The sequence below is a fragment of the Ptychodera flava genome, chromosome 11 (assembly GCF_041260155.1).
Source record: "Ptychodera flava strain L36383 chromosome 11, AS_Pfla_20210202, whole genome shotgun sequence".
Classification (NCBI taxonomy): Eukaryota; Metazoa; Hemichordata; class Enteropneusta; family Ptychoderidae; genus Ptychodera; species Ptychodera flava.
In genome coordinates this window covers 12,823,768-12,837,664 of record NC_091938.1, presented here as the reverse complement: position 1 = coordinate 12,837,664, position 13,897 = coordinate 12,823,768, and the positions used below count along the sequence as shown (strand labels likewise).

Here is a 13,897-nt window from a genome sequence, read left to right as displayed (position 1 = left end):
CCATGATTAACTACCGGTATATTATTTTTGCCAATACCGTACGTTCATTTGGCATACTTGAACAGGATTCGCCAAGAACAACATCAATATAGCACGACCAAAGACAGTGAAAACTGCGAAAATTATAGAGACAACTCGTGGTATTGAAAATTACTTACCGAATTTTTAAACAATCTGAAGCTCTTCGATCAAACTATGGGTGTGTCCGTGACCGTTGTTCTTCGGGACGATATCGCGGTCTCAGAATCGGTCATCCAAGGGCCATCAATGCATCGCAAACGCTGTTTGTTGGTTTTAAATTCATAGCTAACCTTTACGTACCCTGAATGATAATGTCCTACGGTAATTTTACGCTAAACTGTACAAAAATCAGAGCGAAAAAACGGCGACGGTATACTCCTCGCTCAAACGTCCTAACGGCCTACCAGTGCATATCAGATTTAATTTGCCGCCGCTCAGGATTTGACCCATGACCTTTTGGCAATCTGACCAATCATAAAGAAATCTTCACATGATCTACAACAATCTGACCAATCATAAAGAAGTCTTCACATGATCTATGACATCATCAGGCGTGATTCTAGAGTTCCGGGTTCAAAGTCTGTTCTGACCCACGCATTGTCTCCCTGCTTCAGCAAGCAGCTTGATCGAGCTCGAGCTCAGCTGCATGCGAGCTTGCGTTTGAAAACCAAAACGACACAAATACATGGGAATAACCTTTCTAGATCAACACAAAACTCTACAAAAACGGCTCCGACATAGCAGTCTCGTGACTTACAAACTTTGCCCGACGATGACTTTCATCGCGCACGTCCGTATCGAAGCCCAGCATGATCAATGTTGAAACTATGCGTACATTATTATACGCTTGGAAAGCTTTACCGTACGTACCTCCATGCCGTACGTACGCTTTCAAGACCTACTCCGTACTTGCAGTTCATTTAAAACCCGCGTGTGGAAAGGGCGTAAGAAAACACAAAAGAACAAGATATACGTTATTTTTAATTGCAGTTCTTTGAAAGATTAGTCTTTTCAAGGGAGGTATGCACGTGAAATAAGTTCATCATACGTCGATATTTGCCCTGCGTACGATGCTGTGTGTTAATGTTCCGCTACAGCTTATCGCCCCGCTCACCACAATTAGCTGTAGCGGAACACACAGCATCGTACGCAGGGCTAACGTCGATATATGGTTCGCCAGAGTTAATATTTTGCAAAGCCTTTTTTTCTGTAGAAACAGTTACGCTGTCAGTGAGAACCAATCATTTGCAAAACGTACATAAAAAGTCAGTGATTGATTTATTGCACCGATCAAAGTCAAATGGTAGTTTTTCACACAATTTGTTGAAAATCAAAGGTTTCCTGCTGTGCCAGCTGTAGTGTCACTGTCAATGGATATCTATCTCATCTAAGAATGCGTGATCAAGTGGAGTGTCAACTCAATGTTGTGGCTTATAGTGAGCAATATCTTGCTCAAACTGTGTGTATTTAAATATTTTAGCATATCTGCCACAAAAGATTTGACTGATTGTCTTTGTGTGCCTGTTGAGTGCCTTTAGTGGCACATATCGGCACATAGTGAAAAAAAAGTTCTGGCAGCCTTTTTTGTGTGTAGCTTATAAGCCGCAAGACAGTGGGACATATGCCACAAAAAAAAAATTCGCAAGGGTGATGACGTCAGTGAATTGCATTTTAATGACATGTCTCTAGAAGTTGTCAGACATATTACGATACTCACGTGTTTTCTGCTCCTTTGGTCTGGCTTGGCATTCTGCAGTCTGGCACTCACATGGTGCAGGCAAGTACATTGTACCATTGTACTCTGTCTACTGCAATCACCCAGGCCTGCCTAGACCAAACAACCACATGTGCTGTGCAGAACACATTACTTTGACCCCTGCTATCTAGGCATGTGTACGAAGCATGCAAATGTCTTTCGTCTAGGCCTGTATGATATTACCTGCCACCAGGGGGCGCCACACCAGCAATCCTCACCCTACCACCCAGGCTACTGTAGGTCGTATATCTAATTAGAGTCACCTGCCACCAGGGGCTGTTTAAGCCTTCGACCATGTCCCCTACCTCCTAGGCACAAGCCTGGTGCCATTGAAATGTTTTGTCTCTTGGCCAATCCATAGATTTTGTATTCTGCCCGTCTTTCTCTGTCTTCATTCAGTGAGGGCGCTTTGGTCCTGTCTGTGGCCACTGCAATCCTCCAAAGTAAAATTCACTCTTTTCTTGGTTAAACACAGATGATGATTCCTGGATGCAGATCAAACTTGAAGTACTGGAGCCGGACATCCTTGCACCTGAACCAGTCAGATCGAGAATCGCAAGTTCAAAAGTTCAAGAAGAAGTAGCCAACATAGAGGAGAGGGTACGAACAAACAAACATTTGTGACTTCTGTCATGTCATTGTCATTATTTCATAAATAACCTTATGTCAAAAAGTCGACCAAGACACAGAACTGTCAATTTGAGAAAGACTGAACGTTGTTAATGTTGGCAATCACAGAAGTAGACATGTTACCACGGAGTATAATACAAGAAAGGAATCGTATAAACTGCAACATGTTTCTTGATATTTGAATGGAATCAAATGTTATATATTGTGATATTCAGTGTTCTGAAATCAAGTTTCATCAAAAAACAGACTGAAACTGTTATAATATCAAATGCTTCAGTATTTTCAAAATTTAAAAAAAAATGGGAAATAATCTTTTCTCAATTAAATTTTCAACCATTCTCTTACCCTCTTACTAAATCAAGAATAAAAATCAGGGTTCACCATGCACGGTTTAGTGCTAGAGAAAAAAATTCCTGACATTTATCGACATTTGAAATTCAAAATGGCTGCCTTCCCGTGTTAAATCTACGGGGAAAAATAAAAATTTTTGATTTTTGAAAGACCAAGACTAAAGTTTTCCTTACTCCAAGAGCTCTATAAAGTGAGCCCCTACAAGTGGGTTGATCAGAAAAGAATAATAAAGATTTTGGAGTCCGAATGTCTGTCTCGCAGATGCATTCTACCTTAAACTTTTAATGTACGTGTATCATTGAATATTTGTGATACAAGTACATTCCGTCTTTTCATGTCATTCTGTCACACCATTTCAGGTGTACATGTCTGCAAGCAAAGTTTTCTCACTGGAGGAAAGAATGAAACTATTGGAAGGCGAAGTCGATAACATCGACCAGAACTCACCGGAGCAACAACTTGTAGATTTGGAAGACAAGGTGGCCCTGGCGATAGCTCAGGTTGCCCAGAGTGAACAGCAGGTAAAATAGTATTGAAAAATAAATTCTTTGTGTGTCTACATACATGAATGTATCTATGCATAAATATATTTTAAGTTTTAAGTTTTGTAAAGAATTGAAAAAACACAACAGTGATGGGTACTCAAGATTGTAAAATGCTTTGTATTCAATACGTGATAAAGTTGCCATTCAAAAGAGCTTGCCTAAAGAGACAATATACTGCCATATACTTATCTTGACAACTTAAAACCTCATAAAAACGTTAATTAACTAAAACGAAGGTTGTTTTGAGCATTGAATGTCTTTACATCATGTGTTGTAATGCTTTTTATGATTTAAATATTTTTCAATCGCTTCTATCATGGTTTGCTTCTGTTCAATATACCATTTGTGTATGAGTGTTGTCTGTCTGCATGCGATGACGTTTTTTGGGTTAATCATTTCTCTTCTCTGCATTGTTACAGTGTTATGTCGCACACAGAGTAAGTTGAGAGGCAACTTTTTTTTTGTGAAACCAGTATTATTTCACGATTCATTTTTGAATAGCATTCACTCTGATGCATGCTCTCCAGACTTGCTTTTCCATTTTCAAGTCACAACGCTGATAAGTTATAGATTCATCAGCTGATATTTCCATGTAGGGGAGGGGATTTATCATCAGGGAAGTCAATCAGTTCGAACTTCACGGATACAATTCACATCCAGTCATATTTTCCTCATATCCACCTTCCCACTGGAGTATATGGTACACAATCATATAGAACCAGGGTGACTCCCCCTGTTGGTGAGCTCAGAGATTTTCACAATTCGGAAGAGATTTTCTCTGAATGCCCTCCCACATTTCAAGTAATTATAGACTTGCGGTAGAGGACTACTTGCGGGTAGTACAGGGCTTGTCAGTTGTTTAGAAAAATGCTACATAGTTGCTGCTGACTAGATTTCAAGATAAATTAGCAATGTTATTTCTTTCTTTATGAAAAGAACTTGTAAAAAAATTCTGACACAGGCGGTGTTTTTGTTGTGTTCGTGATGAACAGAGGATTTCACATCTTCATTGCTCACTCAGCAACCACCTCATTCTTTCATACACTTGAAAGGCATTTATGGATGAACACTTTATAGATCTACACTTAAAAGAAACTACAATATGCATCAGGCTCAATCAGTGCAGTTTAAATCTGTCACACACTGATATGAGCTGCATACAATCAAATGTTGGAGTTGGTTACATTATTTTAATCTACGTGGAATACATGAGTGTCCACAATATATGTCAGTAACTGAGTGTGAAAAGACTCAAATCCGTCTATCTCAGATGACGCAATAAATTATATATTCAAAGAAATGTTGTTATCTTCTTTCCCAGGTGCTTTCAGTTCAAGAGAGAATAGACAGCCTGAATCGGGCCAGCGGTGGCTCCATCGGCAGCAAGTATGCCACTCAGTATTCGCTAGACTCAAGTCTTCCAAAACAAGATGGCGGCAGTCCTCCGACAGCACGCGCTGCCAGTTCGAAACCTTGGAGTCGTTGGGTGCCGGGACCTGCAGCTTCTGCCAAGAAGCCTGAAGTGCCAACTTCACTGCCGTTGGGTGACAAAGACGAGAGCAGTTTCAGGCGGGGTGGCTTTGTCAGGAGTAGTCAGAGAAAAAGTGGAGCCGCGAGATGGCGACCTGCAGATGCATCAGCAACAGGCACTCAAGGTAAAGCCCCCGTAAACATGATGAAAATTATGCCCTCTTTTACCCAAAGTCCCAGACGGTGATTTTCATTCAGTTTTCAAGCAGAACAATATAAATGCCTATCTTGTGAGGTAGTTTAAGTGATGGCCAATATTCCTGTTGTTTAAAATCTTTACATTCTTCTGAATAAATCTCATCTGAATCAAAATTATTCCATTGTGTATCAAGTCACTTTTGATGAGAGTGTCATTGAATATAGTCTGAATTTAATCATTAAAAAAAGTCCTATGCGGTCTTCCTGTTTGTATAGCTGTAGTGATTGGACATTGTAAAGGTCAAAGGTCACAATGACATTTTTGCCACTCATCAAGCACCCTAGGTCCTGTGTATCTACCAGTTTACAATGTTTGTAGAAATTTGTAAATTGCGTCAGTATTCAGCTTCTTAGGTGGCAACAGCGCCCTCAGTGTCCAGTAAAAGAGCAAACAAGTATTTGTGAAAAATATTTAAACATTTGTTGTATTACTGGTAAATTTCAGGCTGCCACTTACAAACCAGGTTGTTAAGTGTTCTCTAACATGCATGCTACACCCAAAGTAATCAAAATTCACACTACAAATCAGTTCAAACACGTGCAATAGTTGCTGATTGGCCACTGCAAGATCATGATACATTGTATTTGAAAATTTACCCACCAGAGATGCCTTGAGCCAAAGTAATGTGCAACTGATGTGAGAAAGTTCTCCTTGATGCAAGAAGATTCTACATACTACATGTCATTGTAAAAGGCTGATGCTAAGTTTAAGAGATTTCAAGAAATTCTTAACCTCATGTTCACCCCAATGCCGTGTAAACATGTCCCTACTCAAGATTGATAACTGTGATTTGTGTCAAACTATGGCAATGACAGGGTTGGATTGACTCATAGAGTTTGTAACTTAGAAGGTACCGTGTTACCCATCGATCATAAAGCATGTCAAATTGGTTTTATCTTTCAGTGGAAAGCGGTGCTACAGGAGGCAGTGAAACAAAACCATCAGAAGCTGAGAGAGAGCAAGTTGTGACGGGGAGACGGGATCTGTCAAAGGCTTAACAGCCATGTTTGAACGACAGTCATCGGGAGATTCTGTGAGTAGTGACAAGTAAGTATCAGCCTTTACATCCCTACCTACCAATGGTATAATCCACCCTCTGCTGAACCCATACACACCTTTGTGTCCATGGTACAGTCCACCTACCAGTGAAATCAGGGAGGTGTACTTCATGTCGAGAGAAAGGATTTCTGGATCAGAGATGTTGACAAATTCAACTAATATATGTCTATGTCCTATCCTATCTTATGCTGTACAAACTCTGTTTATTTGTATGTCTGTTCTGTGTAACGGATAGTTTATATTATCATTTAATATAACCATGAATTTTGTCTCCTTGGGTTAAATTTGCATGATAGAAAAGTTTTCCTCGGATGATTTCCATATTTTGAAAATCTTCATATCACCATGGCGCTTTAAAATCTAGCTTGTCTATGAACATTCTGCATAGAGCAGAAACATCTTTTTAAAACAAAGTCTGCTATATCTTTTCAGATAATTCTTCTCTTTGTCAAGTCGCAAACTATCGCTGACTGTCTGCTTTCCAAAAATATAAATGCTGAAACGCTGATTCCTACGCAAGACTGACTTTTGCAGACGACAAATGTGTAAAATGCTAATAATTTCTGTAAAATGCAATCATAAATAACATAATCTAACAAAAAAAGCCGGCTTTTGCTAATCCTTGGCTAACGCTCTCTTACTAACAGGCCGTCAGAAAGCGATGGTTCCAGCAGTCAGTTGTCCCGTGACAGCAGCAGACGAGGCGACTCGCTACGGCAACGACCTTACAAGGGTAAAGCATCTAATGACTCTTTTATCTGTAGATACTTGAGCCCAACAAGAACACTGTATTTCGTGGATGTTTGCCAGATCTAAGACCGCACCATGGGAGTGTACTTGAGCATCAGCAAAACCATAAAAGGGTAAAGGCTTAGTCCTCTGCGTGCCCTGTTTTTTTCACACCCTCGTCGTTTCTTGAATGGCTTTCATCGTATCGCTGCATGGCCAGTGTGATGTCAAAGTTCAATTTTTGTTGTCACGATGCATCATGTACGACCATCTGAAATCTCAAGGGCAAACTTGTAGCCAGTGATCAGTAAATGTTTACATCTCAACTTACTGTACTACCGTACACCAATAAAGGACTCATTTGGTTACAGTCTGGCCATGTGCCCATAACCCTTTGAGTGGCAAAGTCAACTTTTGTTGCCTTGATGGAATATATCGCCAACAACTTTTTTTCAGATGTAGACAATTTTTTTCAGATTTTTCCCAAAATTTTGGTCAAAAATTGTAGCAGATGAAAAGTTGTGGCCATTTGGTTCAAAATTACCAAAATAAAATACAGCAAATTCATAAAAATTCTTAAAATGTTAAACTGAAATTTTGGTGGGAAAAATTACAGCGCTCAAAGGCTTGAATGTTAACTTTTTCCAACACGAGAAAATTTTCAATATTACACATACTGGTTTATGACTGACAAAACGATTCCGGAAATTCCTGAATTGACTCAAGAGTTCATGAGTTCAATGGTACAGCAGAGTCTGAGTTTGTGTTTCAAAAACCCTGACTTTTTAATGTTATGAAAAAAACAACGCAAAAAACTGAATGGCTCATAAGCTTTGCCTTGAGAATTCACAAAATCATAGCAGAGTAGCAAACCCAATGCAGAGATCATACTCTCTTCAGTTCTCGTATGCTAGATGCATTTTTTGACATAGTACCTGCACTGAATGTCGCCAGCATGTATCTTCCCGGTTTCTCACTCGTGGAAGACTTTCCTCTTCACAGCAACATATACAACCATGATTAAAAAAATTGACTTTTCACAGGGAGTATATACAGTACCTCATGAAAGTTAGTCTTTTGTGGTACATCATAGCGACTTTGAACTGCACGGTTTAAAATATTCACCCCATCAATGAAACCATAGTGTGCCGAAAAAAAATTGCTAACGTCAATATTTCTGTCTCATTTTTTCAATACAAAGAAATCTCAGCACAATAAATGACTGAAAAAAGGTACATTTTTACCGATATTACACCTTTAAAAATCTCAAACTCTCAAATTTCTGTTATTTCTACTTTGTTTATAAAAAGTTATTTACAATTTTTCACTATTATGTATCTTGATTTTTTTCTCTAATATTTCCTCTTACCTGCTTGTATAAGGTGAATGCATTGTTATAGGATAAGAATATTGATAAATTATCAGTAATCATTAGGAATGTAAAGAAGATTATTATAGATTTCTCCTTGTCAGTCTGTCTGAGTGAAACATAAATCCCGTAGAAAAGACCCCTTTATCTAATTGCATTTCTCCCTCCCCCTTCCCTCCTCTCCCCCACAGAAAAAACCCATCAGTGACTCTATACTACTTAGGGTTGTTAGAAATATCTCTTGCACGACAACCGCTTGTAAGAATATATCTTTCTGGTTTACGATTGACGGTGTCTCTCAGTTCATGCGATGTGCAAAATAAATAAAGTATACCGACAACATGAACATTGCTGCCAGTCGTGTTTCTGAACAGCCCTTTATATTTAGCCTAGCATTGACACGTTGAAGACAGCAGTATGGTTGGCAGAGGGTTATCTGATTATCATGAGTAATTATGGGACAGGTAGTCTAAGCAAGTTCATCTCAAATAGTCTAACTAATTAAGCGATATTTAAAATGGCTAATTTGGACAACATAGTGCAAATCTGGATTTGGCAAATGCTCTTTACATTTGAGCTCTGCTTAATTAATTGTGAATCAGATTTAACCCTTTGAGTGCTTTATTTTTTCCCGCCAAAATTTTAGTGCAACATTTTACCAATTTTTATGAACTTTTCTGTAACTTTTTTGATAATTTCCAACAAAATGAACACAACATTTCATTGGCCACAGTTTTTTATCAAAATTTTGGCAAAAATCTGACAAATATTAACTTAGGTATATTTTATAAGGGTGACAAAAATTGACTTTTGTGCTCAAAGGGTTAATTTAATAATGGTTCAAGTAACTGGAGCATATTAATTTAATATAATCATTCAATGTCAAGGTTGAAGGTTTTAAGTTACTGATAGCAATATCCTCTATTACTTGAAAACAAAGCATTATTCATATTAATGTACAAATCACTTCTGTTACGGTAGTATGCTTCTCGAAAGTGAAAGACTTAAACTTTTGCTGAAAATTTTGTCAAGGAAACTTTAAATAATTCTCATTCAAAATCAAGAATAAAAATCGGGAGTCACAATGCTAGTTGTGGTACTAGAGAAGCACATGACCTTAAATTTACCAATATTTGAAATCAAAAATGGTTCAAATAGTTCAAGTAGTTCGAGCATGCCAATAACAGATTCATGCAATGTCCCAAGTTTAAGGTGTCAAGTTAAGGTAGTATGCACCTTGAACGTGAAAGACTTAAACTTTTGCTCAAACTTTCCTCGATGAAGCTTTCGACCATTCTCTTACCAAATCAAAATAAAAATAAGGGGTCACTGTACAAAATTTGGTACTAGAGAGACAAATTTCCAGAGATTTCCGGATATTTTAAATTCAAAATGGTGGCCTTCCCTGTGTTAACTCTATGGAGAAAAATAAAATTTTCAAAAAACTAAGATGGTGAAAAGTTTTCTTACACCAAGAACTTTAAAATGAACACCCTCACGTGGTAGATCAAAAAGAATTGTTAAAGTTTGAGAGTCTGAAAATCTGCCCCCTAGGCACGTCCTGGCTTAAGGTTGGCTGTTCAACTCTATGGAAGAAAATAAGTATTTTGATTTTCATATAAATGAGACTGAAAGTTTTAGTTTCTGCAATTTCTCTAAAATGAGCCCACAGAAGTAGTAGACCAGAAAATTATCCGAAAGATTTGAGAGTCCCTATATCTGTCCCAGGGGAGTAAGCTACTGTAATTTATGAACAAAATACACTCATCAAGTTTGACAAGAAATACAGGCGTTGTTAGTAAAAGCTGTTACAATTCTGCCCATCAGTTAAAATGAACATGTCGTAATCTGTTCCCCCCCCCCCCCCCCCCCCCCCCCCCTAATTCTGGAAAAACAGTTCCACAACCACCATTGATGGCACTCAGTTTGGGCCAAACCATGGTGATGAAAGTACTGATTATCACAAAGAAGATGAGTGAATACATTATACATGCTCATGTAATAAATTCTGTTGTCATGGCATGCACAACTTAAAAAAAAATGCCATGAAAATTTAGCACGCTCGCATCAGGAATGAGGAAGTCAATAATATTTTTGAAGTTCACAATTGCAAATGGAAACGTCTTAAAACTGGTGAAACTTGATCCCCAAAAAGGTGGTGACGCCAATCATACATTGATGCTGTGCAACCAAAAACTCTGTCCTGCTCCTTTGTCCAAATAATAAAAACAATATTTTTTTACCTCCACAACAACCATAGCAATAGTTTCTGATCTATATTTTCTAGTTTTAGTGAATTTTTCCTTTCTATTTTATATATTATTGATATATACACCAAGACATTTAGTATATTACAACTTTTGTGCCAGAATTTCCAAATTAATTTTTACACCGGGCTTGATTTTATCAATTGTTACAAATTTGTTTCCTTTATTCAAATTAAGATTTGTTCTATTTTCATTGAATCAGAGTGTTTTGGTATACAAGAAATGGAACTGAATTTTTGCTGCATCGATTTTTTTTGCCAATTTACAGGGTCTGTGAATCGAACACAGTACTACCTTGAAAAGAAACCTGGCAAAGTACAGATCTACACAAGTCTGAGGTGAGGTCACCGAAACCTGTGCTCCTTCTCTGGTGATGTCACAACAAGGGGAGATCATGAGGTGCTGCGTTTGCGTCTCACCAGGTGGTTGAAGACTTGACGCATGCGCGACATCATCGGAAGATGAGCACACAAATCTGTGATGTCATTGGAAACGACAAAGCATCGCTTTTGTGACGTTATGACAAGACACAAAAGACACTGTACCATCATTTAAATTATCTGCAGATTTTCATCTGTTTATGCAAATCACTGCCAATATGTATTAAGAATACATTGCCATTATTTTTGTACTCCTTTTAATATACACCTATTACGTAGCAGTATATGTAGTAAGCATCCTGTGTCTGAAATCACCATAAAATCTGTAGAAATTTTCTTTTGTGACACTTTTGACACAATTTATGCAGGGTTTATGATACTACATGTATATACAGAAGTGATTGTCTAACCCCATCCACACTAAAAAGTAGTTTGACTACATTGTTATCACTATGGTTACTGGACCGATTGACAATGAAATAGGGGTGAGAAGATTGAATGACTGATGTACAATTTCACCGATGCAACTCCACAACAGACTACAAGTACTAAAGGAGGTTGTTGAAAGAAAAGGTCACTAAATTCTCTTTGTTTAAAAATAAAATTACTGTAAGATTGACAGAAATGTGCCAGAACCAGGGATACTTTGTTTTATTGGCTTTGATCAGCAAACAGCCTTGATTCTTGTCAATTTTTACAACGCTATGTCGTATTCCACAGTGGAGTGAAGTAGCAGTAAAGTGTTGGTGAATTTCAAGGCCATGATCAAGTTGATTGTTTAGAAGTATCCCTGTACCTGGTGAATTTCTAGGCCATGATCAAGTTGATTGCTAAAGGTATTCCTGTACCTGATATGGGTTGTTGGTCTCAATTAATCGCCCCCATCACCAATGTTCATTCAACAACTTGAGGTTTTTCATTGTTTTAAGCAGAGTTTACTGTATTTACATAAACATCACAAAAACAATTGACAGTTTGATTGCTTTGCATAAGAAAGAAAACAATGTTTTTTTAGAAATTTGGCGTGTATTCGAGGGGTTTTTGATATCCTTGAAAGGTAAACTTGCCGATTTGTGGTATCATAAGCATAAATGTATTTATGTAATCACTACGATAAAAGTGTGATGGTCTAAGATCACAATTTCCTTTTTTTTCTCATCTGTATAAAGTTTGCCTGTATGAAAGGATGCTTGTCAAAAAAGATGAAAAATATGTACATGAATATGCCATGGAGGTAGAGACAGAGCATTTATGTATGATAAAAAAGTAGGGACACTAACCTTTGACCTTTGACCTGCAAATGGGTCAATTGTTGAGTTTGATGCGGAAAAGAACCACTATGAAATATGTGCAGTTCAAAAGCAGTAGGTAAACAATGGCTGCTTTTAAAATCTCATAACTTCTCATGTCACTTATTTTTGAATAAAAACCTCTTGAGGTGAATTTCTTCCTAAAATTTTAATGTTCTTGCTACAAAACTGTACAAATACATGAGCAATAGGAGAACAATTATCAATGACATCCTGTGTTCATCTTTGATATTGAAAAAAAGGAAAAAACAAAAACAAAAAAATTTTCTCAGCTCTTGTCATATCATGATAATGTATACGAGAATACTGTGTGGTCCAGCATGTATAAGAATGGCATTATCAGTGCAAAAATTCAACAAAATTAGATGATTTTTTTGCCACTGAACTACAAACCTACAAACTTTAAAGTTCTGTTGCCATGGCAACAGACAGCTCCAATCTGACAAAATTATTCAAAGGTAACTTTACCCTTTTTTTTTTAGTTTTCAATTTGTTTTATTGATTTTTGTGTCAGTTAAACCCAACAAATTTACTTCAAGATTTCTCAAGAAAGTTTCCGTTGAAATCTATCAGGCGCAGAATGTGCACATCAAAGTGAAATCTCTTTCAACCAGTGTTTGTAAAATGGTAAAATATCATCCCTGGTAACACTAAATTTTAGCATATAGACTTCTCGCTGAAAATTTTGTTCCAAAGTTATGTGAATAAACTTGGATCTGCAGTCTCAAAAAGATTTCTGTCGGTCAGCATTCCCAGTTTTGTATTTTGGATAAAATGCCGATATTTTGTAACAGTTGGGTCAATTGGTCCATTTATTGACCTAGATGGGAAGGCAGGGGTCATGATATTCATTCTCTGTAAAATTTGTGACTTTTTTACGCTGTATATATGGACGGGGAGGGGTTGTGAATATCTCTGTGTAAAAAAACGAAAATATTAGTAAAACTATTTAAATGTGAATCTAGCTCTCAAGTTTGGAAGTCCAGTGACATTTCTGGGGTCAAGACAATGGAATTTGTTATCTTTGAAAGTTGTAAATGAGAGGTTTAAGTCATATGACATATCTTTAAGTCAACTTCTTAGTGCTCTGTCAGAATACTGCCACTATGAGCTTTGATATGACGCTTTATAAAAAGTCTACGGCAAAACTGCAGAATACTGGGTCCATGGTTAATGATATAACACAATGCCAAATTAGACCACTGTATACATTTTTTGGAATACTTGCAAAGGAAGAAGCACCAAAGTTAACTCACAGTTGTCATTTTTGATGTCTTTGTTCTGTAATATTTGTAAAGTTACAAAAATATTTTTGGTTGGTAGACGTGTGTTTTGTGTGTACATAGATTTGTTTTTCAGAAATCACAATATGAGATTTTGATATGCATAGTGTAGTATTGATATTATATTGTTAATGAGAGTGGTCTATAGACTGGCCTGCCAGTTGCTAGGCTTTTATGGGCGTACAGAGTAGTGACTGGCCAGCCATCACGTTCACCTAACGATCAACGCCAAATTCTGCAAAAGTAAATTGCCGCAATTTCGCGATTACCTCACCATTAACCGGACAGTCCACTGAAGTTTACTCCTTCAGTTTTCGCTGTTTTGATATTTATACGCCCACAGACTTGGGACAAGTCTTGAATGGTCTAGTACTATACTCCCAATGTATTAAGTGTTGTTTTATATTTCTGTCCTATCTCCTGGTTCAACTGCCTGTTTCTCTTGAATGTATGTGTTAAAGTGATCGT

At 37.5% G+C, this 13,897-nt stretch overlaps 1 protein-coding gene across 8 annotated transcripts in view; it reads left to right on the top strand.

The window, feature by feature from the left end:
* The window catches only part of LOC139143520 (uro-adherence factor A-like), a 131,688-nt gene extending 119,308 nt beyond the window's left edge, over positions 1-12,380 (top strand). For 5 of the 8 annotated variants that reach the window (XR_011554608.1, XR_011554611.1, XR_011554612.1 and 2 more), the window contains 6 exons: positions 2,253-2,377; positions 3,118-3,279; positions 4,625-4,958; positions 5,936-6,079; positions 6,739-6,824; positions 10,725-12,380. Coding sequence is in view for 1 of the 8 variants with exons in the window: in XM_070713922.1 (XP_070570023.1) it covers positions 2,253-2,377; positions 3,118-3,279; positions 4,625-4,958; positions 5,936-6,030 (716 nt within the window). In the remaining 7 variants the exon portion in view is untranslated. Of the gene's footprint in view, positions 1-2,252; positions 2,378-3,117; positions 3,280-4,624; positions 4,959-5,935; positions 6,080-6,738; positions 6,825-8,021; positions 8,054-10,724 lie in introns of those variants that run through there. The other 3 variants (XR_011554613.1, XR_011554610.1, XM_070713922.1) reach the window with 2 other exon arrangements.
* The last annotated feature ends 1,517 nt before the right edge of the window (positions 12,381-13,897 follow it).